This window comes from Tetrao urogallus, assembly GCF_951394365.1.
Source record: "Tetrao urogallus genome assembly, chromosome: 17".
NCBI classification, from domain to species: Eukaryota; Metazoa; Chordata; class Aves; order Galliformes; family Phasianidae; genus Tetrao; species Tetrao urogallus.
This window is the reverse complement of record NC_136830.1, coordinates 7,481,411-7,508,374: the sequence shown is the minus strand read 5'-3', so window position 1 is coordinate 7,508,374 and position 26,964 is coordinate 7,481,411. Positions and strand designations below refer to the sequence as shown.

The 26,964-nt window shown below is 44.5% G+C and overlaps 2 protein-coding genes across 4 annotated transcripts in view; both read left to right on the top strand.

Annotated features, from left to right (window-relative positions):
• Positions 1–2,117, top strand: part of TTC28 (tetratricopeptide repeat domain 28) — a gene marked incomplete at both ends in the record, with an annotated part of 123,892 nt that extends 121,775 nt beyond the window's left edge. For both annotated transcript variants that reach the window (XM_079544062.1, XM_079544061.1), the window contains one exon: positions 493–2,117. In XM_079544062.1, the coding sequence (XP_079400188.1) occupies positions 493–2,117 (1,625 nt within the window). The remainder of the gene's footprint in view (positions 1–492) is intronic.
• Positions 2,118–8,749: 6,632 nt separating this feature from the next.
• Positions 8,750–26,641, top strand: PITPNB (phosphatidylinositol transfer protein beta; the record flags this gene model as incomplete). 2 transcript variants are annotated; one of them, XM_079543992.1, is made up of 11 exons in its annotated part: positions 8,750–8,772; positions 9,896–9,926; positions 10,678–10,823; positions 11,224–11,315; positions 11,892–11,899; positions 13,196–13,270; positions 14,398–14,481; positions 21,655–21,732; positions 23,039–23,149; positions 23,247–23,369; positions 25,698–25,745. In XM_079543992.1, the coding sequence occupies 11 exons, from the start codon at positions 8,753–8,755 to the stop codon at positions 25,743–25,745; spliced, it is 816 nt and encodes a 271-aa protein (XP_079400118.1). The 2 variants fall into 2 exon arrangements, with proteins under 2 accessions (XP_079400118.1, XP_079400117.1); XM_079543991.1 differs by lacking the exon at positions 25,698–25,745 and adding an exon at positions 26,591–26,641 and having other exon boundaries at positions 8,753–8,772.
• Between the last annotated feature and the right edge of the window lie 323 nt (positions 26,642–26,964).

The following is a 26,964-nucleotide window of genomic DNA, read 5'->3' as shown; positions in this document are numbered from 1 at the left end:
TGCTCGTATGCTGTCTGATGATTTGATCAGAATGAATTCCATTGAAATCTCACACTTGTTCCTTTTGCAGACATCACACATTCATCATCATCATCATACATGGCATCACAGGCCATGCATCATTTAACAAGTGCAGCACATGTTTTTTCATGTTAAAAACGACATTCAGATTTGCCTGAAGTCAAAGTTAGGAGTACATACCAGCAGCTGGAAGATTTTGAGATATAAAATCCTAATCAATTGGTGAATTCCCAAAGTTTTCCCTTAAGATACTTGGTCTGAGGCCCTTGTCCATACATTTCCTGACCTGCGCTCATTATTTTTCTCACCTATGTTGTTTAGTTTGTTGTTGTGTTTATGGGGTTTTTTTTAAGTAATGTAGTGATGTGTTTTATACCATTTTCTCAGTTCTGATAAGCGCATTGCCTGATTTAGTTCACTATTGCTGCGTATCTAAGGGCACTCTTGTACTTTTTTTAACTTCTTTTTCAGATTCTACAGAGCTGCCTAAGCGCCTTAGCCTGGACAGTTCCTCTTCACTAGAGTCACTGGCTTCTGCTCAGTCTATTTCCAACCCTGTACCACAGTACCAAAACCCACCGTTCTCTCCTACTTGTCCGGATGGCATCGCATCAGATGCCATTTCTGTGTACAGCCTGAGCTCCATTGCCTCTTCCATGAGTTTTGTTTCCAAGCCAGAGAGCATGCCGGATGGCGTGGGGCACAGAGGACGCCAGGACTACGAGAGGCCCAAGAACATCTATCCACATAGGTCTGCAGTGCAGAGCCAGCTGTCTCCACAAACCAGCATGGTAGCCAGCAAAGATGAAGAAGAATATGAAGGTTTTTCTATAATCAGCAATGAGCCTTTGGCCAGTTACCAGGAAAATGTAAAAACAAGATTTTCCCCTGATCACAAGCAGCCCAAAGCTGGTCAAACTGGCGGTGTTAAAGAGCCTGTCAGTTCCAAAGGGAGCATAAGTACTCCAAATTCTCCTGTTAAAATGACTCTTATTCCCAGCCCAAACTCACCTTTCCAAAAAGTTGGAAAACTTGCAAGTTCTGATACTGGGGAATCTGACCAGTCTAGTACTGAGACGGACAGCACTGTCAAATCCCAAGAGGACAGTAATCCAAAGCTTGATCCTCAAGAGTTGGCCCAAAAAATCCTGGAGGAAACTCAGAGTCACCTCATTGCTGTTGAACGTCTTCAGAGAAGCAGCAGTCAGATAAGTAAGAGCAAAAATTCCGATGATGCAGCTTCCACACCAGCAGGTATGTCTGCATTCAAATCATCAGAGACCAGTGCGTTCAGCAGGCCGATCAGCTCGAGTCAGAAAAATCAGTCTTCACCTCTTGCAATTAAACCAAAGCCTCCAACGAGGAGTTCATCCCTTCAGAAAGTGAGTTCTGGCTATAACAGCCCCACAGCATCGGAGATGTCAAACAAAGAAGGCACGGGCCAGTACAGTGGGCAGCCATCTCCAAGCTGTGATTCACATGGCTCCTTAACTGAGCAGCCACACTTTAAGCTCAAGTACCCCAGCTCTCCTTACAGTGCTCATATTTCTAAATCGCCCAGAAATATCTCCCCAAGCTCAGGGCATCAGTCTCCTGCTGGCAGCACTCCATCTCCAGCTCTTTCTTACTCCTCCACCGGTTCTGCTCGCTCTAGTCCAGCTGATGCCCCAGACATAGACAAACTGAAAATGGCTGCCATTGATGAAAAAGTGCAAGCGATTCACAACTTAAAGATGTTCTGGCAAAACACTCCCCAGCACTCCAGTGGCCCAATAAAGATTCTCCGAGGAGCACCTGGAACAATGACTTCTAAGAAAGATGTCCTCAGCTTGCTAAATTTATCTCCACGGCACAGCAAAGAAGAAAGCGCAGAAAAGCTGGAACTAAAGGACCTGTCTATTGAGCAACACCTTGCTTCTCCACAAAAGAACCCTCCTAATGGACACAGGCACCCTGAAACTACAAACGCAGTGACATCAGCTCACCCTCCACCTCCCAGTAGCGCTGCAGGGTCTGTGCGCCCCATGAGGCTGCCATCTGGGAACGGTTATAAATTCTTGTCACCAGGAAGATTTTTTCCTTCCTCCAAATGTTGAAATGTCTTGAGTACCAACTGATGACTGAAAGTCTTGTTAAAGTATTTGCTTCTGCCCACTTGCCTTTATCGATACAGAACCACAGAATATTATCTAAGAAGCCATGGTCATACCTTTGTCAATACACAGAAATGCAACAGATTGGCCCTTGCCGTCCCTGCGTAGGAACCTGGGCCTCACACAGATGGGTTTTAGTTTCTGTTATCAGGTCTTTGGCCATACTTGCTTCACAGGTTCTATGTAGCATTCTGTTTTTGCTGCAACCGGTCCAGCGAATCTCTTTCTGTTCAAAAAATGTTAGATTTTAAGCCACCACCTTGTATTTTTTATCCTAACAGGAGGTTTTACAGCTGGCTTTTTATACAGAAATTATACATATCAGGGATTGGAGAGAGAAGAGAGGAGGCAGAACTTCCATAAAGCATGCACAGGTTTCTGCCTGCAGCAGTACAAGCCATTTCTCTGGTTGGTTTAAAGGCTGGCAGAGAGGAGGAGGTAACACACCTCTAGGTATCTCCAGTAAGTTGTTAGCAAAACACAAGAAATTGCTGACACTGCAACTCCATAGCAGTTCTCTTTTCATTGATATGAACAGTGACACAAAGACAAGAGGAGAGAGATGCCCCGTTCTAAAACCTTCATCCCAGGTAACTTCTGTCTGGAGGGAAACCTCTCAGGTGACTTTCTGCTGGTTGATCTGCTCCCAGGGAATGTTTGGGTAGAACGGAGAAGGTGAGCCTCAGCGTGAGGTAGTGAGTCTGTGTCAGAGAGATGAGCTCTGTGTTATCAACACTGATCTTCCTGGCACACAATGTTACATGGATGGTGAAATTTTCATCTTGGCAGGTATTTGGGCAGTACAGATGTCTTCTGTCTGCTGCGTGTGTAAGAAAAGGGTGACAGACACTGAGGCTCATAATGCTATTTTGTAGTTCCACATTGGCTGGAATGTGACATCAGTGTATGTGGTTTAGAAGTTATCCATCCAAGTAAATCCTTCTCTGATCCTACTAAATGTTTGCAAGTAGCTCATCGTGGGCACATCTGCAGAACCTTCCCCTGCTGTGGAAATAAGTTTCTTCAGGAGCAAGTACAGCAGTGTACACAGGCAGGATACGCAGTGTCACTGTGCAGTCAGGACACACGTGAGGGAACACGCAGACCGGCTGTAGGCAGAACCTGTGCAGCTTTTGAAAACAGAGAGCACCCCAGGGGTGACGTGGGAAGGACAGAAAGCTTTCCGAGGCTAGATGGCATTTAGGTGCTGTGAATCAAGTTGGAGGCTGTTCTTTTTTTAAGTGGCCATTAAATGTAGTGACGTAATCAGAATCAACATGATAATTTACATGCACTGAGAACTGTGGACATGAACTCAGCCACACTGTGCACTTAGATCCAAGCAGAGTATTTCACAGGCTGCGTGCTATGAAGTCGGAGCACTGGATCACCAAGGCTTTTGGTTTCTGTTATGCACTCCCAACGTTTGTCAAGTGACTGAAGGCTCATCACTTCACCTCTCTGTGCCTCATCTTCCCTGTCTATATACATGGGGATAGTAATACTTACCTACCTACCTCACGGAGGTGTTGTGAGGCTTATTACTTAGGCCCTGAGTTTTAGAGGGATCGTAAGCCAACTTTCAGTCTTGCAGCTGACTACCTGAATGGTGAGTGCAGTCAGATCTCCAAACTAGTTAGGGGATCATTGCTGATGCAGGTAATTGTTGCACTTATCACGTCTGGATGCTCTTCTTGAAAATGTGGACCTGAGTATTTGTGATCTTGGGGGGATCTCAGAAGAAAAGCGTGATAGCAGGGCAGAGGATTCAGTTCTGATACCATGATGTAAAATTACTTAGGTTCTACTTAATCATGGTGCACGTACGAAATGCTTGCTTTGAGTATATTCTGGAAGCCACTGATGTTGAGAGAATGATTTCCTTTTTGCTATTGCAAGAAATGAACACAAGCGCTGAGGGCAAAGAACATCAGACTGTGTAGTTACAGTCAGCTAACGAGAGATGGATGGTCACAAAAGTTTCAGTGCAGAAAGACAAAAAGAGTAGTTATTCATTTACTCATATTATGCAATGTAGCAAAAAAAAAAAAAAAAAAGTTGACTAAATCCATTCAGTTTATATGATTCAAGTTACTTGTCTGTATACTGCATCTTTCTGAGATGGTTTGGTGCTAGATACTGTCTTTCCATCGTTAGGTGGGGAACATTAGAATAGTGGGCCAAAATGAGTCAGTACAGCACCGGCACATCAGCTGGATGGTGACTGCTGATCGTGCAGCTTGCTGTGGTCACACGACTGCTGAGGGACTCGGTGTGACTTGCTCTGTTTCTGACCAGCATAACTTAGAACGACATCCCAGGAACACCCAGGATGGAAGTGGGCAGCTTCTTATGTATAGCAACAGCAAATACTCCCTGTAGTGCTGCATAACATGCCGGAAATAAGCCTCTTTACTGTAGTTTACATCCGTAGCTAAAGGCTCTTTAATCTGTGGAAATTCTATATTGTCATTTTGGTACAACCCGTTTTCATGCTGCCAGTAGGTTTCATACTGGCTTGAAGTTTTCAGAAAGAGCTAACTTGGGGTGGGGGGTGATGGTTCTTCTGTTGTGGTTTATGTTTTAAGGGGAGGGAGGGATGCGTTAGAAGCAGGGAGGGCTCAGCTGTTGGGTATTTGGGAAATTGGTGTTGTATAAATATGGAAGGTGGGTGTCACTAGAACAAGTCTTTGAGAAGTTTATTCCCATGGGCTTGGCACAGGGCACTGCCGTTGGCTTAATGAGAGCCGTCAGCATGCATGCTTGCTTATGTCTGGGAGACACTTCACACACCTTGTGCCTCACTCCTCCACCCCAACTGAGAAACAACCCCTTTGTGAGGAAAAAGCAGTTTTATCAGGTTTGCCCGATATGTGGAGAAATTCAGGAAATGAAAATACCATGTTCTCTGTTTGATATTAGAATTCCTTCTGTGGCGTTGAAATGCATTTGTCGTTGTTGTATTTGTGCATGGTACAGGTGACAACACTGCTTAATACAGTGAGCAATAAGAATTAGGTATTACCCACTTTCACACTAAACCTGCCACATGCAACGATTCCCCCGGGCCGTGGAATGTATTTTAATTTGGTTTTATCCCATGTGTGAGATACTGATTGCAGATATTTTATTGTCTATCTGTAGCTGAAACTAAAGGGCAGCAGTAAACAATCTCACGGAACAAAATCCCGTTTAATTTGGTTTTGTTGGTTAGCCTGAACCCCGGCCTGCTACTGGTTTTCCTTCTTTTTAGGCTTACCTTATTTAAATAAGGCAAAAAATCATTGAAGGGTGCTATACCTGTGTACATCACTCTTGGCCGCACTTCCTCTCGTTAGGTCAAACTTGTTCTGTGAGCAGCTCTTTCATGTTGCAGAACAGATTCAGGTGCACAGAAGATCTGTGAATCTGATAGAAAACACTGGTAGTTTCAGGCTAGGTGGTAATAATGGATTTGAGCAATTTTGGGTTCATTGCATTGCCGTGCAGTCCAGAAAGGCTGCAGATGTGTATGGAAAACTTCGCCCCTCGGTTGCAGAACTCTTCAAAAGAGCATTGAAGATGGTAACTCAGAGGACTGTCAGCAAAGACTCTTCCAAGCAGCAGCCCTTTAGCACTTGCTCTCCATGTATGCAGTGTTAGCCATGTTTGGCCTATACGGACATTTTTGTAAATTAAAACTCTGTTTCCAGACAGCATTAAACTTTTTATATTATGAAATTTACCATGTAAAAAGATTTTCATATTTTTATTGAAATTGCTGAGGCATTTGGCCTTCTTCCTTTGTGATTTCAGTGTCTATTAAAGCATGAGTTCTCTCAGTTCTCTGGTCTCTTGTTCTAGGACAGCATTGGTAACAAGCTTGTTGGCGCATGGCTCTCTGTCCCGGCAGCCAGCTGGGAATTTCCAAGTGTCCTCAACTTCTGCTGTGGAAATGAGGGGTCTTTGAGAACTTCCTGGTTTTTAGCAGAATGTCACCCTCCTCTACAAATGATGACTGGAAATTGCTTTTCCTTTCACTAGTAGGTGATGGGAGCATCAGCATTTGCTCACTGTTTATTTGTTTTAGTCAGCAAAAGGTCGTGTGGGCTTGGAAGGACCAAGGACCACCTCGTCCCATCCTTGCACTGTGGGAGGACCAAGTGCCAAAGGTATGATATATATGATATATTTTCTCCACACCTTTTGCCAGTTGAAACATGCTTACTTAGATCTTTCCTCTTCTCCTATGTTAAAGATGCCTTTGTCCCTAAAGGAAGTGCTGGTGACCATATGAATTTAACCTGAATTTAAGCTTTTTTATGCTTTCTGAAGTTTTCATTGATGCCTCTCTCCCCGCTATGTAAATGTCTGCTCTATCCGTGCTGACAGAAAGACACAAACCGTATCCTGGGTCATGACAGAGCAGGCTCACACTGGCCTAGAGTTTCTAGCTTCTGAGTCCTTGACCTGCTTGAAAATGAGTTGACCTAAACCATGTAAATCATGGTAGTCTGTATTGAATAAGCACTTTTGCAAAGGACCCTTCCTGGCATACTTCTGAAGTAGCTCTGTATTTGAAGTTCTCCAAAGAGAACTTTTTATCCCTGTTAGAAAGAATACAGTCCATCTTCTATTATGTAGTGACACCATTTGCATGAGAATGCAAATTTTATTGGAAAAATGCAGATTTTATTGGAAAATTGCTGTGGCTGGTGTCTTAATGGCCTCCAGGAAAGCACCTGTGCTGTTCCCAAGTTACATGCCTGTAGCCTCTGCTGAAGTGCACAACTTTGAACTTTTGGCATAAAAGGGAATGGTTAGTTAATAAAAAGGCATGCTCTGATTCACAGTTCATTGTATAAAAGTGCGTTTGCTGCTGTTAAAAATGTCTGTTCTGTCACAAAAGGATGATTAGGAGCCAGAAAGTTGAAGGAAGCATCAGAGCAAGAGCAGAGCAGAGCCCACGCAGTGCCAGAGGCTGTAGGAGGGTCACAGGGTCTTCAGAAGCAGGCACATTCCCAAGGTACAGCTCCTCTCTGTCATGGAGCCTAACCCACAGTCTCAGAGTGTGTCAGGAAAATGTTGCAGTCCCAGAAGGCTTCCAGAGGAGCCTGTTAGACAGCCAGATTCAGACTGTCTAGCAACATCACTGTTTGAACAGGAATGTAAGAAAACGTGATGCAGTTGTAAGTAGAGAGGACAATTCAGCACGTGAAATTTGAATGCTGTTAGTTTCTCCAATGCACAGATACTTAGCTGCAGCCTGTGGGTTCCAGTATTAAGGGGAGTTTTGGTATGAAAAGACCTTGAGCTTTTATGGTGCCTCACAGTTTTCAAACAGATCTTGGATATGAGAACATCAGCAACAGAGAGGAACTTTTCCAGACCGCCCTTTGTGCCAGCATGGGGGCCATCACACCAAGAATCCGATTCCTTTTTTCCTTTGGGTCCTTTTGCTCAGCTGTGGCATACTTATGTCTGAGATGAGCAGCCCAAAGCTGCTTCACATTTGATTGACGTAAATGTGGCACCAAGGAGGAACCAGAGGCATTCTCCCTTGGCCTGAGGCATGGGGTGCTCAGTACTTAGGGGAGTGCTGTGGCTGCAGGACTCCATGAGGAACAGTTTGCAGGGGAAGCGTGCTTTCCACCAGCAGACTACGATGAAACTGTATTTGCAGGCCTGAAGAGGTTTGTCTGTGTGCATGGTCTGGAATCAGCAGGATGCAGCTCCTCAGATGATACTGTGGTGTGGAATGATCTGGGTATAAACAAAGAGAAGAAAGAGGGAGGGAGCGTGCATTGCAGCTAGCTGAGTAAACAAGAGACAAATGTTGTCCATATGGGGAAAGAGCCGCAGCAGTGGGATGGGTTGAGCCAAGGTTGTGAAAAACCAAATAAAGGAAAATTCAGAACGTTTGGGAGCTCTGAAAGCTCTGTGCTGCACCCTGGCCCTGCCGCATTTCTGTGCCTCGTGGGCCATGCTTCTAAGGCACAGGTCTGAGCGGTGGTTTGTTTCCACAGCACCCGGCTTTCACGTTTTCTCTCTGAGACGATCGCAAACGCCGTTACATTTCATTACGAGGAACTGGGAAAGCATTTATCCCGCTGAGTGTCAGAGTGTTGCTCCGCGCTGTGTGTGGTGGTTTGCTCTCACAGGGGTGGAATACGAGGGCGGTTCAGCTGGGAGATGTGGCGCCGGTGGCTTTGTGGCACAGCGGGGACGGGCTGACAGTTGGACGGAGCTCTTTTCCAACACCAAGCACCCTACGCCCAAAGCCGCCTTTCCCGCCGGGCCGAGGAGACGCGGGGCGGGGCTGGAGGCGGGCGGGGCGGGGCGGCGCGCCGCGATTGGCTGCCTGCAGGTGAGGTGGAGGCGTTGCTGTGAGTCACGCGCCCTCGGATTGGTGGCGGCGGGCGCGTGCGCGCCACGCACCGTGCCCGGGTTCACCGAGGCGCGGACCGGAAGTAAGGCTGCACGGCGCGGCGGGATTGGGCGTCCATCTCCGAGGGGGAGGGGCTTCCTCGGAAGCGCACCGTGCGGAATGGGCAGGCGCCGCCGGTCGCGCGTGCGCAGTACGGGGCGGTGCGGGGAAGATGGTGCTGATCAAGGAATTGTGAGTGCGGGCGGCCGGGAGGCGAGCGGGCTTTGAGCGGCGCGGCCCGGTGCTGCCGGAGAGCGGCTGGAGCCGCCCGCGCCTCTCGGCGGTGGGGCCGCGCCGAGCCGCGAGGGTGCAGCCGGGTGGGGCCGTGGCGGGAGCCGATGCGCGCTGGGCCTCCCTCGGCTCCGCCGCGCCGGAAGCGCCCGGCCCGCCCCAGCCCGGGGCCGCGTCGCCTCGGCCGCTCCCTTATCGAGGGCGCGGGGCTGCAGGGACGGTAGGAGCGGCCATCCGAGCGGCTCGGGGCGGCACCGCGGGGTCCCGCAGCCGCTCCGTTGCCGCCCGGGGCGCGGCTTCGTTTGGTGCTCACCGCGCGTCCGGCCGGGCGAGTCAGCGCTCAGCTCTGCGCTGACGGCCGTGCTGGGCGAGCCCGCGGTGAGCTGCGAGCTCCGCTTTCCGAGCTGAAACGTTTGAGGCAGTCAGATCTCAAAAGCGGCTGTCTTGTTTCTTTTTTCCATTTGGTTTTCCATGTCTCTCGGAAGGTTTTATAGGTGGAAATGGAAGTAGTTCGGCAAGGCACACATGGGAATCCCTGTCCCGTCAGGGATAAATAAAGAAGGTGTGTAGGAGCTGCGAGACAGAGGCACGAGACGGCTCGGGTTGGAGGGACCTCGGGGCACCCGGTGCCGTCCCGCTGCCACCTCAATGGGCGTGAGCCGTCCCGCTCTTTAAGTGACTCATAACGGCTGTAATTGCTAACGTTCGTTTGTAGGCTCTGAGGGCCCATGTGTGTGTTCTGCTGTCTGTGGCACTGGCAGGGCTGTTTGTCGTCACATGTGAAAAAAGCTGGCAGCTCTGAGTTTCCAGCAGAGCTGGAAATGGGGCTTGGATTTCCTTGTCCTTCTGTGCAGCTTTTGACGTTCCCACCCATCTCCCCCTTCCTGACGCATCTGCCTTCTTGATTTCACACAGATTTCTCGTATTGTCCCCATAGAGCTGTACTGCTGTACAGTGCATCTGAAAAGAAATCCTAAGTTAGCTTGTGCTGATGCTTCCTTCTTGACTGTGTTTATTACAGCTTATAACTGTTGCTGAAACCTAACAGTCCATTGTATTAATTTTTCTTTTTGTCCTCTTTCAGCCGAGTGGTGTTGCCATGTTCAGTGCAAGAGGTATGTCCTCGTCTGACCTGTTCTGGCTCTGGGGGGAGGGATGGGAAGATGCCGACGTGTTCTTTAAGTCTGACTGCCCTGGATCCAAATGTTCCCTGCGCTGTGCAGCTCAGCTGTGCATAAGGTACCATGTGTGTAAGCCACCAGTCAGGCAGAGCTAACCTGTTGCAGATCAGTGAATTTCAAAAGGAGGCAGATGCCTACAGGCCTGCAGCGTTTAGTTGTTTCTGAGCCACTCCGTGGCTTACGAGCGAGAGAAAAACATTGTGCAACTGTGTGCTGCAGCAGAATTTTCCTGCTGATCAAGGCATTCAGTGACCCCAAAGCTTTTCCTGAAGGCAAAAGTAGGAACGGTCTTCTGAGATCTGAAGGCAGCTATTTAAATGGTCCTGTGAGGGTGGTACCTAATTAGTTAAAAGTATTAATCTGGGAGAGCTGGTGCTGGAATTCAATCATTTCAAAATCTTGTAAACAAAAGATTGTATTACTTTTATTTAATGAAGAATTTCTATGCTTTTTTTAATGTGGGATGAACGAAGGGTGGTGGATGCAGTGCTCCATACCAGTGTGTTGCATTAAGGTGAAGGAACAGGTGCATCGAGGTGGTGTGTTTTGCCCCATAGTCACGTTGTCATGAATGCTTCTTTTATTTTTCTTTCCTAACTTCATTGTGTTCCTACTAGCAGTTCTTCTGTGCATTGGCCATTTTGCCTGACTTAAATATTGAATCTCACTTTTCTTAACTTTCCAGTATCAAGTTGGTCAACTTTATTCGGTGGCAGAAGCTAGCAAAAATGAAACGGGAGGCGGTGAAGGAATTCAAGTCTTAATAAACGAGCCTTATGAAAAAGATGATGAGAAGGGACAATATACTCACAAAATCTATCACTTAAAGAGGTGAGGAAAACATGGATATTGGTTGGGACCATCTCTGTTAATTACCTTGCGGTTACATAGAATCATAGAATGGCCTGGGTTGAAAAGGACCACAGTGATCATCCGGTTCCAAACCCCAACCAGCAGCCCAGGCTGCCCAGAGCCACATCCAGCCTGGCCTCGAATGCCTGCAGGGATGGGGCATCCACAGCCTCCTTGTTACCTTCAGCAATGTTCTCTTAACTGTTCTGTGATCAGTAATGTTGTTAGAGTTCCTGCATAGCTGATTGTGAGTAACTTGGGGATCGTGACCTTTGCTGTGCTTGGGTAGAACATGCCTTTCTTTTTAGAGTGGGAGAAATCGGTGAGGTTCTGCAGCTGGCAAATAAACTTAAATCGTGTCAATTTTTGTTTTTTACAGTAAAGTTCCTGGTTTTGTAAGAATGATTGCTCCAGAAGGCTCCCTGGTGTTCCACGAGAAGGCCTGGAATGCATATCCTTACTGTAGAACAAGTAGGTGACACTTACTTCTGTGCTGAAGTGTCTCATGCTGTTAGCGTTTAGGGACGGTCTTAAATCGTTTAGGAGCAGAGTGGGTGCCATCAAGTAGAAAGCACATTTTGCACTTTAATGTTGTGTTTCTGAGATCTCCTATTCTGAAGAGGTCTGCTTATAAAAAGCAGCCTTAGAGTACAGTGCCATTAGTGCAAGACTAACAGCTCACTCTTTCTTTGAGTGTAGAACAGAATCTGTTAGAAACCAAGTAATTTCTGTACATCCTTGTAGTCTCTTTAAAGGAGGTGACTGCGTTATTGAAATACTTTAACTGTGGCAGCCTTAAGAGTAGGCTCTATTCTGTTGTTTTTATTCAACAGTTGGAAGCACTTTATAGTAAACTTCCAAAATTAGGGCTGGCAAGTTGTAATCTGCTGCAGCATGCTGACTGCATACACCAAGATCTCTCAGACTAATCTTGAATGTTTCTTAGCACTGTGATGTATTCATTGTCTGCAATGTTTCATAAACAATCCTATCTAATAACACTTTTGTTTCTTTTTTGCTTTCCTCCCACGTGTTTCCAATGACCAGTTGTGACGGTGAGTGTTTGAATTGCTATCAGTGCTATGGTGGATTGATCTGAGTTATGTTTTATTTGTTGTGAATGCAACAACTGACTCCAGCAAGCCTGCCTCAGCCACATATCTGTGCCTTGTGGGGGTTCCTGGCACAGGACAACTTGTTACTTTGTCACTACTTGGCTATAATTGGAAAGAACTGTAATTTGGCAAAGAAATGCTTTCATTTTTTGCATCATGTTTTGTATCTTTGCTTACTGTTATAGCTCTGTAACGCCTGTCTTGTTAAGGCAGGCCAAGAACAGAACGTTAAGTCAGCTTTTTCTATAGTCTTGAATGTGGAATAATCAGTCCCTGAAATCCTGTTTTGCAGAAAGTGAAATTCTGCCTCAGTTAAAATGGGTTAACTGAGAAGCAAGGTGGACCAATTTAGCTGGGGTGTTGGGGTTTTTGCTATTTAAAATGTGTGATAAAGAGACCAGCAAGCCTTCATTATCCCATGTCTCTATTTTGGTGATCTGTTTGAGGGAGGTTTGTACATTTGATGTTAAATTCCTTTATCTGCTCGCATGCAGACTTGGTTCAGATTGTCACCCTGAGGGTACAGCATAAGGTGCTGCAAACACGTTGCTGAACTGCTCGGCTTGTTTCCCCATGATATGTGCACACTGATGTCTGCTTTTCTACTTCTGAAATTAGAAGTGTTCTGTGCTGGGCTGTAGACATAAGGTTTGGTAGTAGCCAGACCTCGACGGTCGTAACTGTGCTATACATGAACGTCTGCTCTGTGTCAGCTGTCACCCAGCTCTCAGAATGGTCTCATTAACTGAAGTATATTGGCGTTGAATTTTTCCATCTTTGTTGCAGTATTCATTTAAAGTGCTGTGAACGTAGAAGTAAAGAATTTCAGAGCTGAGGAAGAGGGATCCTGAGTGACAGCGCCCTTATTTCTATTTGTGTGCACCGAGCTGGGCTTACCAGTAGGACTGCTTTCAAGGGAGCACTTGGTGCTGTAGCTGATTTCTTGCTCTTAGAATCACCAAGGTTTGAAGAGGCCTCCAGCATCACTCAGTGCAGCCACCCCCTCCACCAGTACTGCCCATCAGAGGCAGGTTATCCCGTTGTACCTTCTGTGTGCAGGAGAAAGGGCTGTTTCTTTTTGTAATTTAAATAGAATGTGTGCTAGTTAAGACTTAGTGAGGACTGCTTTATGCAAATGTAAATTTGCACTTATGTAAAACGTACCTACGCTGTCTAACTAGGAGTTAAGCTGCGTGAGCACAATCAAACTCGTGGTTTTTGTTTTAATTCTTACAGAATGAATACATGAAAGATGATTTCTTCATAAAAATCGAGACCTGGCACAAACCCGACCTGGGGACGTCAGAGAACGTGAGTTGGGATTTGGATACCTAACATTAGTAATATTTTCCTTTCAGCCAAATAAGGTCTTCCATATCCAGTAATGGCAGATAATCACTGTATAACGTTCAAAGTCCAACCAGTTACTTACACAGAAAGTGTTATTCAAATCCTTCTGAGGTGATCAGGGTTTTTCATCTAAAGAGGTAGAAAAAAAAAAGAGGAATTTCTTTTTTGTTTTTAATGTTAATATCAGTGCAGATATCTGATTCTCACTGACATTAACAGAGGTTTTCAGGAAGTGGGAACTTTTAATTTCATATTCTTTTCTCTTAGGAGTGCCAGTGACTTTGAAACTGACATTATGGTTTATTTTTGTACGTTTCTGTAGGGCTGTTTATTGAAGCTTAAGCTGTAAGTTTTCTGGACTGGAAGTCTTCTTTTCCTGTGTTGATGGTTCATTCAGTTCATGGGTCTCTTCAGGAGACCTCTTCTGTACGGTGACAAATGTACTTACAGAGCATTTGGGGGGGAAGGATGGTCAGTGTATTCTCAGTGCTTTGGTGAATTGCTTCATCCCTAAAGAAAGGATGTGCTGCAGAGAAGGAGGGTATTTCTTGAACAGCTCTGCTTTCTTTAATTGTAAGTTCAGGTGTGCCATACAGGTAACAGATGTGAAGTTAATAGCATGCTTAGATCAATGTGTAGCTTCATCCTGCATGCATTCATCTGAAGCATACTAGAGGAAGACCTATTCTTTAGAGAACTGACTAAAGGTAGGTAGGTAATTGAGACCTGCCATATTTGCACTTTGGAACTTGTGAAGGTTTCTTTCTAAATAGAACCATTTTACTGAATGGGTGACATTTCTAATTAGAGCTTGATTTCATCAGCTGTGATGAATACAAAGAATACAGCTTGATTTTAAATCTGGTCTCATGAATGCACAGGAGCTGAAGGCTTTGTGTTGGTTTAAAATTGTTTAGTGAATTAACTTAACTAAAGAAGTAATTCCCTTGTAGGAAAGCAGAGAAAGAAAGCACAGATTCTGAGAACACACTCTACCTTCATGAAGTCCAGAATAAAATACACTCACTGCATGAGGTACACAGCTTCATCAGGTGGTGGCATCAAAACCACTCCTTTTTCTTTTGCAGGTGCACAATTTAGATCCCAACACGTGGAAGAGTGTTGAAGTTGTCCATATTGACATTGCAGACAGAACTCAAGTAGAACCAGGAGTAAGTAAACGTGCAAATGTTGGGGTAGGGGCACAGCGTGCTGCTCGTTCTGTCAGTGCTTTCTGGTTGTTGTGAATGAGCTGGAAGTGGTATGGATTTTATCCAACAGATACAATTATTTTGAATAATTCTTTCCTGTGCTTCATGCTTAGGAATTGCGTTGACAATTTTAAACTCTTGGGTTTGACTCTCAGTTACATGACACAGACGTGAAAATCAACAGACTGCTGGTGTCGTTTTTATTTCCAGCTGTAGACAAAGTAATTGAGTAGATGGAGCAGGGATCTGTGTGCTCATGTCAGTGTGTGAAGGCAAGAGCAAGAACCTGCCCCAGCTGTGCAGCATGAGAGAGAGCAGCATTCGCACCAAGCTCCTATTGTGCTTCTGCTTTGATTAGAGTTTTATTAGTGCTTCTTTTTGATTAGAAATTCTCTGTCCCCCAACCCGTCCTTCACTCTGTGGCTCAGGCAATCTCGAGAGGAACTGTCAAGCTTTGCCACTAAAAACTAGACTTTACTTTTAAACTCCTTTTATCCGTACAATTCTCAAGAAATGAACTTTGGTATCTTCTGAAAGCTGTGGGATTACTCTTTCTGTTTCCTCATCATTAATTGCTTTGGTGACCATCAGCATTACGGATACACCCAGAAATCTCTCCTTGGGAGTCTGTGGTCCTTTTCCTGAGTGCATGAAGTTTAATATCTTTATAGAGGAAGGAAAAAATTAGGAGAGATTTTATCAGTAATGGCACATGGTTATTTAGTGAAGTTGTATGCCAGACAAAGAGGAGTGTGTGCAGTGGTGGAAGCTGGCTGCTAGATGAAGAAGAGAGAGTGGCAAAGTTCAGTGCTAGGAACACAGGCCTCCATCTTCTCTTTTCAGTTGCGCTTTGCACAGAAAAGATATTGATGCCTTAAATCTGACAGTGTGAAATTTCACTGGAGTAAATACCCAAAGAGATGTATTCAGCTTTATCTGCCTTGCTGGGATTTCGCTTTCAGGGCAGCCCTTCAGGTGTGTGATAGTTCCCATTCTGTTCCTCTGCACTGCCAATTGTTAAGCAACTCACTGTGTGTGATTGATGTGAGTAAGAAGGTAGGATACATTGATTTTACACGCAGGTTTACACAACTTCAGAGGGCACCTTCACTGTAAAGTGCTTATCCTAATTTCTGGCTTACACCGACACTGGCCTGTTTGTGTTCACGTGATAATTTTGTGCTGGTTTTGTGCAAGCAGCTGTTCTTGAAACTATTTAATTGTTATTTTCCAAAAAATAAATACTTAATATCTTAATAGGTAATAAATATCTTTCACTGTGAGAGAGGACTCCTTTGCAGGCAAGTAAAGGAAAGAGGGAAAAGGCCACATTGGTATGTGAATGGGAAAGGCGTGTTTCATAAATTGCTATTTCTGTTGCCAACTTAAGTGTATAACCTGCACTGCTGCTTAACTGATGTTTAATGGGTGATCTGTGGGTTTACATGTGTGAAAATACACTGTTTGGAGAACCTCCCTGTAAAGCAAACGGAATGTACCTCACCTACTGTAATGCAGTGAGGAATCATTTTGCTGCCCCTTGTTCTTTCAGACATTCCATATGACCTTAGAGCTGACCTGGCAGGTAAATGTATGTTGTGCATTCCCTATTCCATGCCTGGAATTGTGGCAGACAACAACAATGCTGTCAGCTGTCAGGATGCTTTCTCAGTCGCAGTACCTGCAAATAAAGGGTTGTGCTTATTATTGATGTTCCTTGATCTTACATATTTACTCTGTTTGGAGTACTGTTAGGGAACAGCACTGCTTATGCTGTATGCCCCCTTGCAGTGCTGTGTGCCATGGTTTGCCTTCATATCGCAGTTTCCTTTGTACTGAAGACTGACAGATGGTGGTATGCTAAAAGCAGCTGTACTTTAGGCTCAGGATCAAGATCCATCTAACCCAGTATCCTGTTAGGGGCCAGTAGCAGTGACGTGTGGAAGGATAAGGCACTTGGGAAGCATAGAATACAAAAAGCTGAGAGGTGCATATCTGTGGAAAGATCAATCTGTTTAAAAGACTTCCAGAACCCCTGCTTATATCTGGCCCTTTGGTAGGAACTTCCATTCCCATGAGTGCATCTAATCCATTTTAAAACCGTTTACGCTGCTGACCTTTGTAGCCTCGTGAATTCTGTGGGGTGTTTGTTGGTACAGAGACACAGCACGCGCCTGCCTCATCATTCAGTTCATTTTGTGCCCCTTTTTATACTTTCTGCAGAATTCTTCTTACAGATTTTGAGCATTCTCCCATTGTCCTCCCCCACCTCCTCTCCATCACATCTCTCCCAGGTCCGCTGTCTCTCCATCCGTCTTCGTATGGAAACCATTTCATATGTGAAAGTCCTTGAAACTATTTTCAGTACATTATCCTCCTTTTTTTTTTTTTTTTTCCCCTCCTTTTGAATGTTTGGTCTACAGAGTGTCAGAACTATAAATGTGGAATGGTTTAATCCAGAGTCTCAGGTCACCTCTTATGTTTCTATGTTCTCTTCCTTTTGTAGTGACTCTAACACCATTTTTGGCCATAGCAAAGTGCTTTTAGGTTCAGGTTCACAGTAGGACCCATGATAGTGTAGGTATCCTTGGGACCAACTTCCAGCACGTGATTCAGGTTTGCATTTCCGTTTCATCCCTTAGACATTCCGTTTTGCAGAGTGCTGACTTTGAATATCACGTCACTGCTTTGTTGAATGAAATTTTACCTGAATGTAGATCCTGCTGTGAGTTAGCCATGAGCTGGCACCCTTCTCACACCTCCTATTTGCCCCCTTTCTTCAACAGCTCAGTGTTGGCCAGCAGAAAATTCTCCTTGACCCAGACTGGTAGTCTCTTCCATGGTGAAAATCTGCATTTTCTGGCCTTTGTTTTATTTACATTTGCTTATTTTTTTTGTCAAAAAGGACCCAGTTGTGCTTCTTGGGATAACAGCATGACTGAAGGAAGCAGGCTGCATTTTTAAAATCCAATTTTGGTAAAAGTTGTGATAAATACACTCAAGATGTACCCTTGCATTCGGTGATTGAACCTTGGCCAAAGCATTGTAGTGTGACGATTACTTCAGTTTCAGAGCTGCAATCAGCATAAATACAAAAAGCAGTGCATTTCCTAAAGGTACTGATGGTATGCATATGCTAACTTGTGCTTGTTTAAGTATGTATAGAAATAATTTGGGCAACATCTGTGACTTTCTTCAGGTATAGATTTAACCCTGGCCTCTTAATCATCTCCAGCATACAATCAAAGCAGCTTTATGTGGTTTATATACAAAAATCACTTCCCAGGAGAATAAGACTTTTTAAAGAGTAAGCAGAATTGAACATTGAGTTAACATCACAAGAGTCTGTGTTTTTGGAAACAATTTGTGTGAAGCTGGAGTGTAGCAAAAACAAAGAAATTGAAGTCAGATTTATAGCTGTTTCTGTACAGTGAAGAGGTGGTTAGATGTCTTCTTTTAGGTCATACTGGATCATTATATTGCTTGAAACAAGCAATCAGTCGACTCAGTCGACTGAAACACGAGGCGTGGGGCTTCAGGCTTGTTTTGTTTTGGTGCTCAGGTGAGGCAGGTGTGTGAAAGTGTGGGCTGCTGCTGGTGGGTGTCACTGGACGAGGGGGAGAAGAGGTGGCACCACCTGATGATGTTATTCCCACTACGCTGATGCATCTCAGAGTAACTTTTAGCGTTGGTGGGCAATGAACTGTGAAGAAACGCCTGAATTGAGGGTTTGCTGCAATTATTGCTTTATTGGATTCGGTTCACGGTCTCTGAATAATTCTCTATTGCAGTCTGTTGCATTCATGTGTATTGAATTGCGGTTTTAAGCAGGAAGTACACATGAAACAACATCTGTATATTTCTTCAGAAAGGATTTTACTTCTCTATATTCTTACTCAGCTGCATCTCATGCCTGCCTGACGAGTTTTCAGGAGAGCTTCGGGGCTTTTTAGCTGTAATATTTCTTCCAACTGCTGCCTGTTTTTCTTCCTAAGAAGGACTTGTTGCTGTCAGGAGTTAAGCACTTGCTGCACAGATATTTTCCTTAAACTTTGCAGAGAACTGCTGTTTATTTGTACTCTGGCTCCAGTCCAGCTGACTTGCTTGCATGCTGGTAGGGTTTGCGTGTTGTGAGGAGTTCCTGCAGTGCTCTCTTGTCCTTCTAGGCTTTGGTCTAACAGGATGTGGTGTGATTCTTGAAAAGTCTTCTGTATGTGGTCTCTACAATGTTACCATGACTCATCTCTTTTCTTTGAATTTTATTTCGCTCCTACCTTTTACTTACAGCATTTGTTTCTGTGCTACAAGTAATGCCATAGGAGTGGGAGGGTAGCATAGAATCATAGAATGGTTTGAGTTGGAAGGGACCCCTGAAGGGCATCTGATCCCATTGCCTGCAGTGCTCAGGGACACCCACAGCTCCAGCAGTGCTCACAGCCATCCAGTTGCTCAGAGCCATGTGCAGAGCATGCTGTGCTTGTCCTAAATGAAGTTTTTCACTGAGAATGAGAGGAAAGGCATCACAGGTGATGAAAGTATTAGGAAGCACTGAGTGAATGGGACAGGCCTGCTCTGGGGTCCCATGTAGTCAATGTATATCTTTTAACTTTTAACATGTTAATTGCACTTCCTTCACCTTAATGACTGCAAGTGAAGTATATGCTGTTGGTCTCTCATACCCTCAAATGCAGCATAAGAGCATTGATGGTTAGAAAGTTGTTGATATGTTGCAATAGCTTGCTGCCTTTGTTCGATATCTTCTATTCTGGTGTTTGAGTGGGGTTGACAGGCAGTCATAACCAGTATTTTAGAATGGGAAATATATTTGTGTAAAAATATATTGTTGTAAGGACTTAAATGTATTTCTTGATTTACTTGTAAAGAAAATGCCTTTTTTTTTCCAGCCAGGAGTTGTTTTAGAAATATCTATTCACAGGCATAAGATAATGCCTTCAGAATGTGCTGTGGACCTGAGGATTGGAGCAGATTGCAGCTGTCTTCACCCACAGTGTTTGGAAATCACTAATGGGAGGAGAAGTCTGCAGCTGGTGGCAAGCAGTGTGGCTGTGCCCCTGTGCTCACCTTGCTGGCTCCTAAAGGAGCTGGAGTGCTAAGGAGGCAGCAGGCTCGTGCCCTGTGCTGCTGCCTGCTTGCAGCTGTAATTGGGAGTTAGTGCTCTGCTCTGTATGCCGTGCGTGTTGTATGTGAGGAAATACTGCTCATGTTGGTGCTCATAAAAAGGACGTGCCTTGGTCCAGTAAAATCAGAAATGAATGGGGCTTTCCTAAATAACAAATGTTGCTCTCATCCTGGGGAGGACCTGCATACACGTGTTGCTGGATTCTCAGTGTTAACATGCGGTGCTTGTGCTGAGTCCTCAAATTACTGCTGTGTGGTGGATAAAGAATTCTCTTAGTACCTGCGGGAGTGCCCTGCTAAAGCTGCCTGGCTATTATTTGGGCTCTTTGTATAAATATATTGTTTCAATTTAGAGGGAAAAATAGAAGAAAATGCTGCCTTGTGGTCACAGTGAAAATATATCCGCCAGCAGTGCGGTTGGAGGTCTTCTGAATCATGCTTCTAGCAAAAGCAATCCATTTATATATATTTGAAAGATCTGAACATCTATTAATGCTTTCTAAATCTGTTAACTAGTGGGTTGTATGGGGCCTTCAGTGCATCTGACAGCAAAAACACTGAGCTTTATATAAAAGCAACCTACAAATGAAGTACATAAGTGAGGAGCCAGCTTCTTGTTCCTTGGATTGCTAGATCTGCCCGTGGGCTGTGTGCATCCTTCCATGCAGTATCTGTTACTGGCCACTGAGACAGGATATTAGATCAGATGGACTCCTGTGTGACCCAGCCTGGTAAGCCCTGCTCCATGGTGTGCCAGTGCTGGGGTTGTCTTGTGTGTGTGTGTGCAACTGCTGTAGGTGGAAAGCAGTTCTCAAGGCACTGTGCTTGGATGCTGTGCCTCATAAGGAGCACTACTGCAGTTCTGGTGCTCACAGAGCCTTTCTTACAATTATTCCTATCTCGAGGTGGATAGGATTGAATTTTCCATGTCCAGGGACACAGTGGGAAGATGAAGCTTTAGTTTTAATTCATCTTTAAAGCAATTTGTGGATGGGATTCTTTGTGACAGCCCTGTGATGCAGGATTGGGGAATCCCAGCAGCCGCTTTCCTGGCAGTGTTTCTTTCGTTCTGTGCTCTGCAAATTTTGTCCTCATCAAAATTTGTCTTTTAAAACTGCACATTAATTTTGCGAAGCATTCCTGGGTTTTTCTGTAGCACCCACTGAATTCTTGTCCTGCTTAGAAGTCATTTAAACTTTTACAGTTCTCTTTGGCTAGTTGGGTGTAGTGGTTTTCTTAGGCACACGTTTCCCATACGTCATGTAAACTTTTCTTGTCCTGGATACCAAGGTCAGGGGTTTCTAACCTGTCCTAATTCCCAAATAAATGTCTCTCTGAAATAATCATTTCCATACACCTCGTCAGTAAAAGTGAGCTATTCCATGCACTAGGAGCATTTCTCAGCTCTTTTGCTAATGGCTTTGTTCCCACTGTGTATGACTGACCTGGTAAGTAGTGGTGCCTGTTCTGTAATGCAGTGCCAGAGGAGCTGCTGCCTTGTGCTCGCTCTGTGCCTTGGCCAGCAGTGTGCCTTGCAGGCTGGGGTCACCCAGGTCCTGATTTCTCAAGTTAGCTCACTCATGCCTTCTTCCCTTTCTGCTCTGATCGATGGTTCAGAAGTAGACGTGTGTTGCAGTTTGGAAAACATCAGCATTCTGATTTCAGTGTTATTATTCCTTTCCCCACCAAAAGCAGTTTACAAAACTGAAAGGATTGTGCCTATGGCACACAGTGCCCAGCACAAGGGCACACAAATTGGGACTGAGGAGGCGGCCCAGGGTGCTGTTCTGCTGTAAATACATCAGGAGCACTGCTGGTGACGGGCAGCAAGAGAGCTGGTGTGATGGAGTTTTCCACTCCAATTTAAACCAGACTCAAAACCTGCTCCACTCACTGCTCCCAGCTGTTGGCTGGATCACTTTGGTTGCCATGAGCAGGAGCTTTATTGTAGCTGTTTCTTTCCGACACTCAGGCTTGTTTGCTTTTATATTATAGGACTACAAAGCTGATGAAGACCCTGCATTATTCCAGTCAGTTAAGACCAAGAGAGGACCTTTGGGGCCAAACTGGAAGGTAAGAAGAACTGGCTTTACAGCCTTATGAAGTGTCATCAGCAAGGAAAAAAAACGTTTGCCTGTCCTCTTAAGACCAGCACTTTGGTGTTAGTGCTAGAACAGAGGGCAGGTGTTTGATGTTTCTGTTCTTGTGCATTCATTTAAAGTTCCAGATGTGTTAATAAGCAAAGTTACTGTCTGCTGCTTGTTCAATATCACTACTAAATTAAACCAGTGCAAATTAAATTGGGTGAGTGTTACCTGTACTCAAGACCTCTGAGTATACACTATTATAAATTGCATGCTGGTTCCAGGCATTGAGTTTTCCTCCTTTTACAGATGTTTATTTAAAAAAAAAAAAAGTAATTTCTCTCTGTCCTTGGGTCACACAGCCCTCACAGGGCTTTTCCATACCAGTCTTTGCTCCTTGCCTCAGGAGGAAGGAACCAACATCTCAGGCAGAATATAAATCTATGGTCTTCCCATTGTACTGCTTATTATTCACATGCAGAGGTTTGGGTTGAGTTGCTTCCCTATTTCCCCTTTAATTTTCCTCTTCTACAAGGCTTGGAGTAACCTAACGTGCTGTTAAGCAAAAATAGGACGTGGTTACTTCTGATATGTAAACTTGGCTGCATGAATTGTAGGAAAAACAGCATCTGTGATGTTATGGGTGCTTCAAACCTGTTTGGAAGTAGAAGCTGTGATAAGAAAGGAATTATAAGCAGTGTCTGTGTATGGCTAAGAGCAAACCCTTCTGCCATCATCCCCAAGGAAGGAAGGTGAGGGAGAGAGGAATAGGGGAGAGCATGCCAGGGTTTGATTCCTTTTTGTAGTATATGGACAAAGCAGAACCAAATCAGATTTGTTTTGTGTTTTTGTGAGAAGTAAACTTTGGGGGTGATGATGTGAGTTTTGTGATCTGCATCTTTTCTGGAGTGAATGTTTTCCACCATTATGCTGAGAAAATTGATACAGCTCAGATTATAATTGCCTTTGGGTAATAGCCCCAGAAGTATATAATAATTTGGGACTAGCTGTTGTAATTAAGCTTTGTTGTCCCCTCAAAACCTCAGGAAGTATATTGCAGTGGAAGTGATGGAAATGGAATCAATGCTAAAACAGATTTAAAATATATATTTGCAGCATTAATTGAATTGCCTTATAGATATATAAGATAGGTATGGATGTAGCTCAGTTATTTGTTAATCCCTGCTACTCTGTGTTGAGATTAGTGCAGTCATTTACTAAGATGTAGAGTAATATTAAATGCATTTCACTGAAATCAATTAAAAAAAAACCCTTTTCCAATTATCCATAAACAGAAAGAGCTAGCAACTGATGAAGAGTGCCCTAAAATGTGTGCTTACAAGTTGGTGACGATTAAATTTAAATGGTGGGGACTGCAGAACAAAGTGGAAAACCTTATACAGAAGGTAAGTGCTTCATGTTGAGAGTAAAGAACTGCAGTCGCTGTGCTGGCGGGTGGCAGGATGCAGGCATCTCCTGTAATGCTTTCTTATCTTCTTAAAGCAAGAAAAAAGGATATTTACCAACTTCCATCGCCAGCTGTTCTGTTGGATCGACAAGTGGATCGATCTGACTATGGAGGACATCAGGAGGATGGAGGATGAGACTCAAAAGGAGCTGGAAGCGGTGAGAGCACCTTCAGGCTGATGTTTGTGTGCTATCTGTAGTGATGCCATTGAGTGTTTGGGAACTGCAGCTTTATGAAGCTTTATCCATTCCCTTGCGTGCATTTGGGCAACTGCTGATGAGCACTGTGGCCCCTCCAGTGGTTCTGCTGTGCAGACCCACGCACTTCAGGCTTCTGCATGCTGCACTGTGGCGGGCTGGAAGTGGCTTTAAGGTCAATGTTTCTGATGTCACTAAATCTGGGGTGCCTGCATTGCCCATCTCTTTATCTGTGCTCTCACTCTCATCGCACAAAATCACCTTCACTACTTTTTTTTTACCACTTCTCAGAGCCATCATCAGTTTTGCATTGTTTGCTTTGGTTCATTTCTAATCATTGGAGCTGGTTACTTTTCCTCTTCAAGCACGCTGTGCAGTGTTCTTGTTCAGATCACGTGACAACGCAGTGCTCATCCTCGTTAGCTCAGCAAAACTGAGAATTTTACTTGCAAAAAGGAAGCCAGTAAAATGGATGGGCTTATCAATTTATGTGCTTTAGTGGCTGTGAGGATCAAGTATATATAGTTTAATTCATCTTTGGACTGATGTCTGGAAGGAAATCCATCTGTTAGTTACGTTCAGTATGCTTTCTGTTAAGAGATAGAGAAGCATCATAGGCTGAGCAAGAAGCTTTCTCCAGTCTGTTTCCAGAACTGACCTTTGACATGAGCTTTTCTTCCTTTTTAGTCCTCCAGTTTGTGGAGTCCATTCTATTTCCTTCCCATTTTGCCCATCTATGTCCAAAACCTGTTCACCTTGTTTTCCTTCCATTGTCTTGGTAGTGTCAGGGCACGATGTTCCTGCAGCTGTCACTTGCTTTTTAGTGTGGTTTTACTCATTTCATCTGCCAGCCCTGTTTAAACAGACTGTCTCATGGTTTTGACTCCCTGTTGACAGTGGTTTTGGAAGTGCTTTTTTCGTGGTTTGAGCCTAGCACATCTTTTAGAATCAAAACTAGCTGTAATTCTTCTGTCCCCACTTGATGTTTGGTTTTTATCAAACAGTGTGGAAATGTTGGAATTTGGAAGAGGTGTTTTTTTGCTGTTGGTGCTAATAGCTAGGTGGTGTGAGGTGGTAAAACCACCTTTTCTCTTCAGGTAGCTGGAGGGATAGTCTGCCCTGGCAGCTCCTGTTATAGATCTGGGAAGAATGAGTTCACTCACTGTTGCAAACATTGCACTCTCATTGGCAGTGGGGTATTTCTGATTATGGAAAGGTGTTTCATGGATCACACAGATTTCTTATCCTTGTTTTTAAATGTCAAACTTACTTATGTTTTCTTGTTTTGCAAAGCAGTGCAGCTAGCATGTTTCAGGTAGCTCACCACATGTGACCTCATCTTCAAGAACTTCAGTGCATTGCTTTTTGCAAAAGGCACATTTTCACACTGCTAACACAGCTCTTCTGTGAGTATGGTGAAATGTGAGAGGAGTGGGCACCTACTGCTGAAATATTTTGGTTTTTTTCCTGTTTAAATAGAGGTTTGTTTAAATAGATGACCTGGACTACTGGGAAGTGCCTACAGTATTGACTAGAGTGTCCTTGTGCTTCCATCCCTGCAGAGAAATAGCTTTGACACTGCTGTGTTAAGTAGTGTGACAAGCACAGGGAACAAGCATGGTGACGTTGGCAGCATTGCATTTCCCCAGGATGCACTGCTTTCTTTTGCTGCTCCCTTTCTCTCCAACACCCTTTCTTCATTCTAGTTTAAGTTATTCTTTCCCCTCAGATTCTGTGGACTTTTCAGTTCTTTTGTTGGTCCCCTTCTTCATCTTAAGCCACTATTTATTGTCAGGCTCCCTGTTTTTGTTACTTTTTTGTTGCTCTGTGACTCCTCACCTGTGTTCTTCCAGAGTTTCTCAATGCCAGCCCATCTTTCTCATTTTTTTTTCTATCACATAGTGGTTTATACATCTGACTCCTGGAGGTGAGGAGCACCTGTGGCTCACTACATACACATCAGCTAATCACTACATAGTAGGAGAGCATCTGCCAAAGCACTGTGGTACACCTTGTGTCCTTGAGCATTTCAAGCAGGGTGGTTCTGAGGCATCATAGGCTGATAAAAATCTAAGGAGCATCATTTACAGCTGCTGTGTGGTTCCCAGGCATCCCTCACCCCAACAAACCTGCTCTGTGTACCCGGCCTCCCAAAGCCTTCAGCTGAGGCTGGTTTTGGTCGTGGCCAGGGTGAGTAGCCTTGGCCATGTCGATTGTGACTTCTCTCTTACTAACCAACAGCATGATAGGTTCTTTACATGGTAGCTCACAGTTTTATTTTACGTTTAGATGCGTAAGAAGGGTTCCGTTCGAGGCACATTGGCTGCTGACGTCTAGAGGAGTTCTCTGTAGGTTCTGAGGCAAATCAAGCTGTGTAAGTCAACTGCTGGATGGAAAAGGAGACTGATATATATGATATGGGAATTGCTGGCAGAACGATAGCACCTAATGCTTCTGGGCCTTGAGCTCCTTCCTGATTGAATACCTTGATGTGATCAACAGCTGGAGGAGACATTTTGTGTCCAGAGGATATGAGAGACCTTCTCTGCACGCAACTACTGTAAAAACAACCACGGGTGCTTGGTCTGTTGGCAGAATGCCTTTACACCCTGGCCATAGAACCTGCTTCCTTCTGCATTGCTAGTGCAGAAACCCAAAGTGCATGACCTGTTGTCATCACTGTGCTGGCTCTGAGCTCTGAGGCCTGCAAATCATTTCCTGGGCACAACCTGCAGGAGTCACTGTCCTGTGATATGTGGACTTAATCCACGTTATTGAGGGAAGCTGTGGACTGTCACCTTTTAAAGCACGTTAACCTCTTAAAATCCAGTTCCACACAGCCATTTTTAAATGTTAAACTGCATAAAAGTAGTTACGCTGCAGAAAGCAGCATTTCCCGAGATTGGCAAAGCTCTGAGTATTTGTGTCTGTTAATGCTGGTATTTCCCACTGTGACTGCTGAAGTGCCACAGGTGGGATCCCAGCAGCAGCAGCTGTAAAGTCTGCTGTGCTGTGTGAGGGCCCTGGGACACCTTGCATTGCTTTGCTCTGAATTGCTCGGTCTCGGTGATGCTGTGACTGCCCTGCCCTGTTTTAATTGGAGGTTAATTAAGCTACCTATTTGGCACTTGATGTTTCAAGGAGCTTTTAATGCTTACCTTGTGTGTTTTCTTTCTCCACAGTTACGTAATCAAGGCCAAGTCAGAGGAACAAGTGCTGCCAACGATGAATGATGATGGATTTAACCGTCACATGCAGTGTCGCATTACCAATGTGTGTGTGGATGCATGATTATTTGTATATAATTATATATACGCACATGCATACTGAAGGGGGTTGTTACAGTGTCTCCAGGGTACTACTATACCTGTCCTCAGCAAAGATGCAAAGGAAACTGCTTTCATTATGTATACCTGAAGCAAATAAAAATCAACTGAGTAGAGTCATTTAAAGGTCGAATTAACGGCAGAATTCTCTTAACTGATATGTTTCATGAATGTCAATACTGGACCAATTTATGCCCTATTTTTTTTTTCCCCCCTGTTCTGAGTCACTC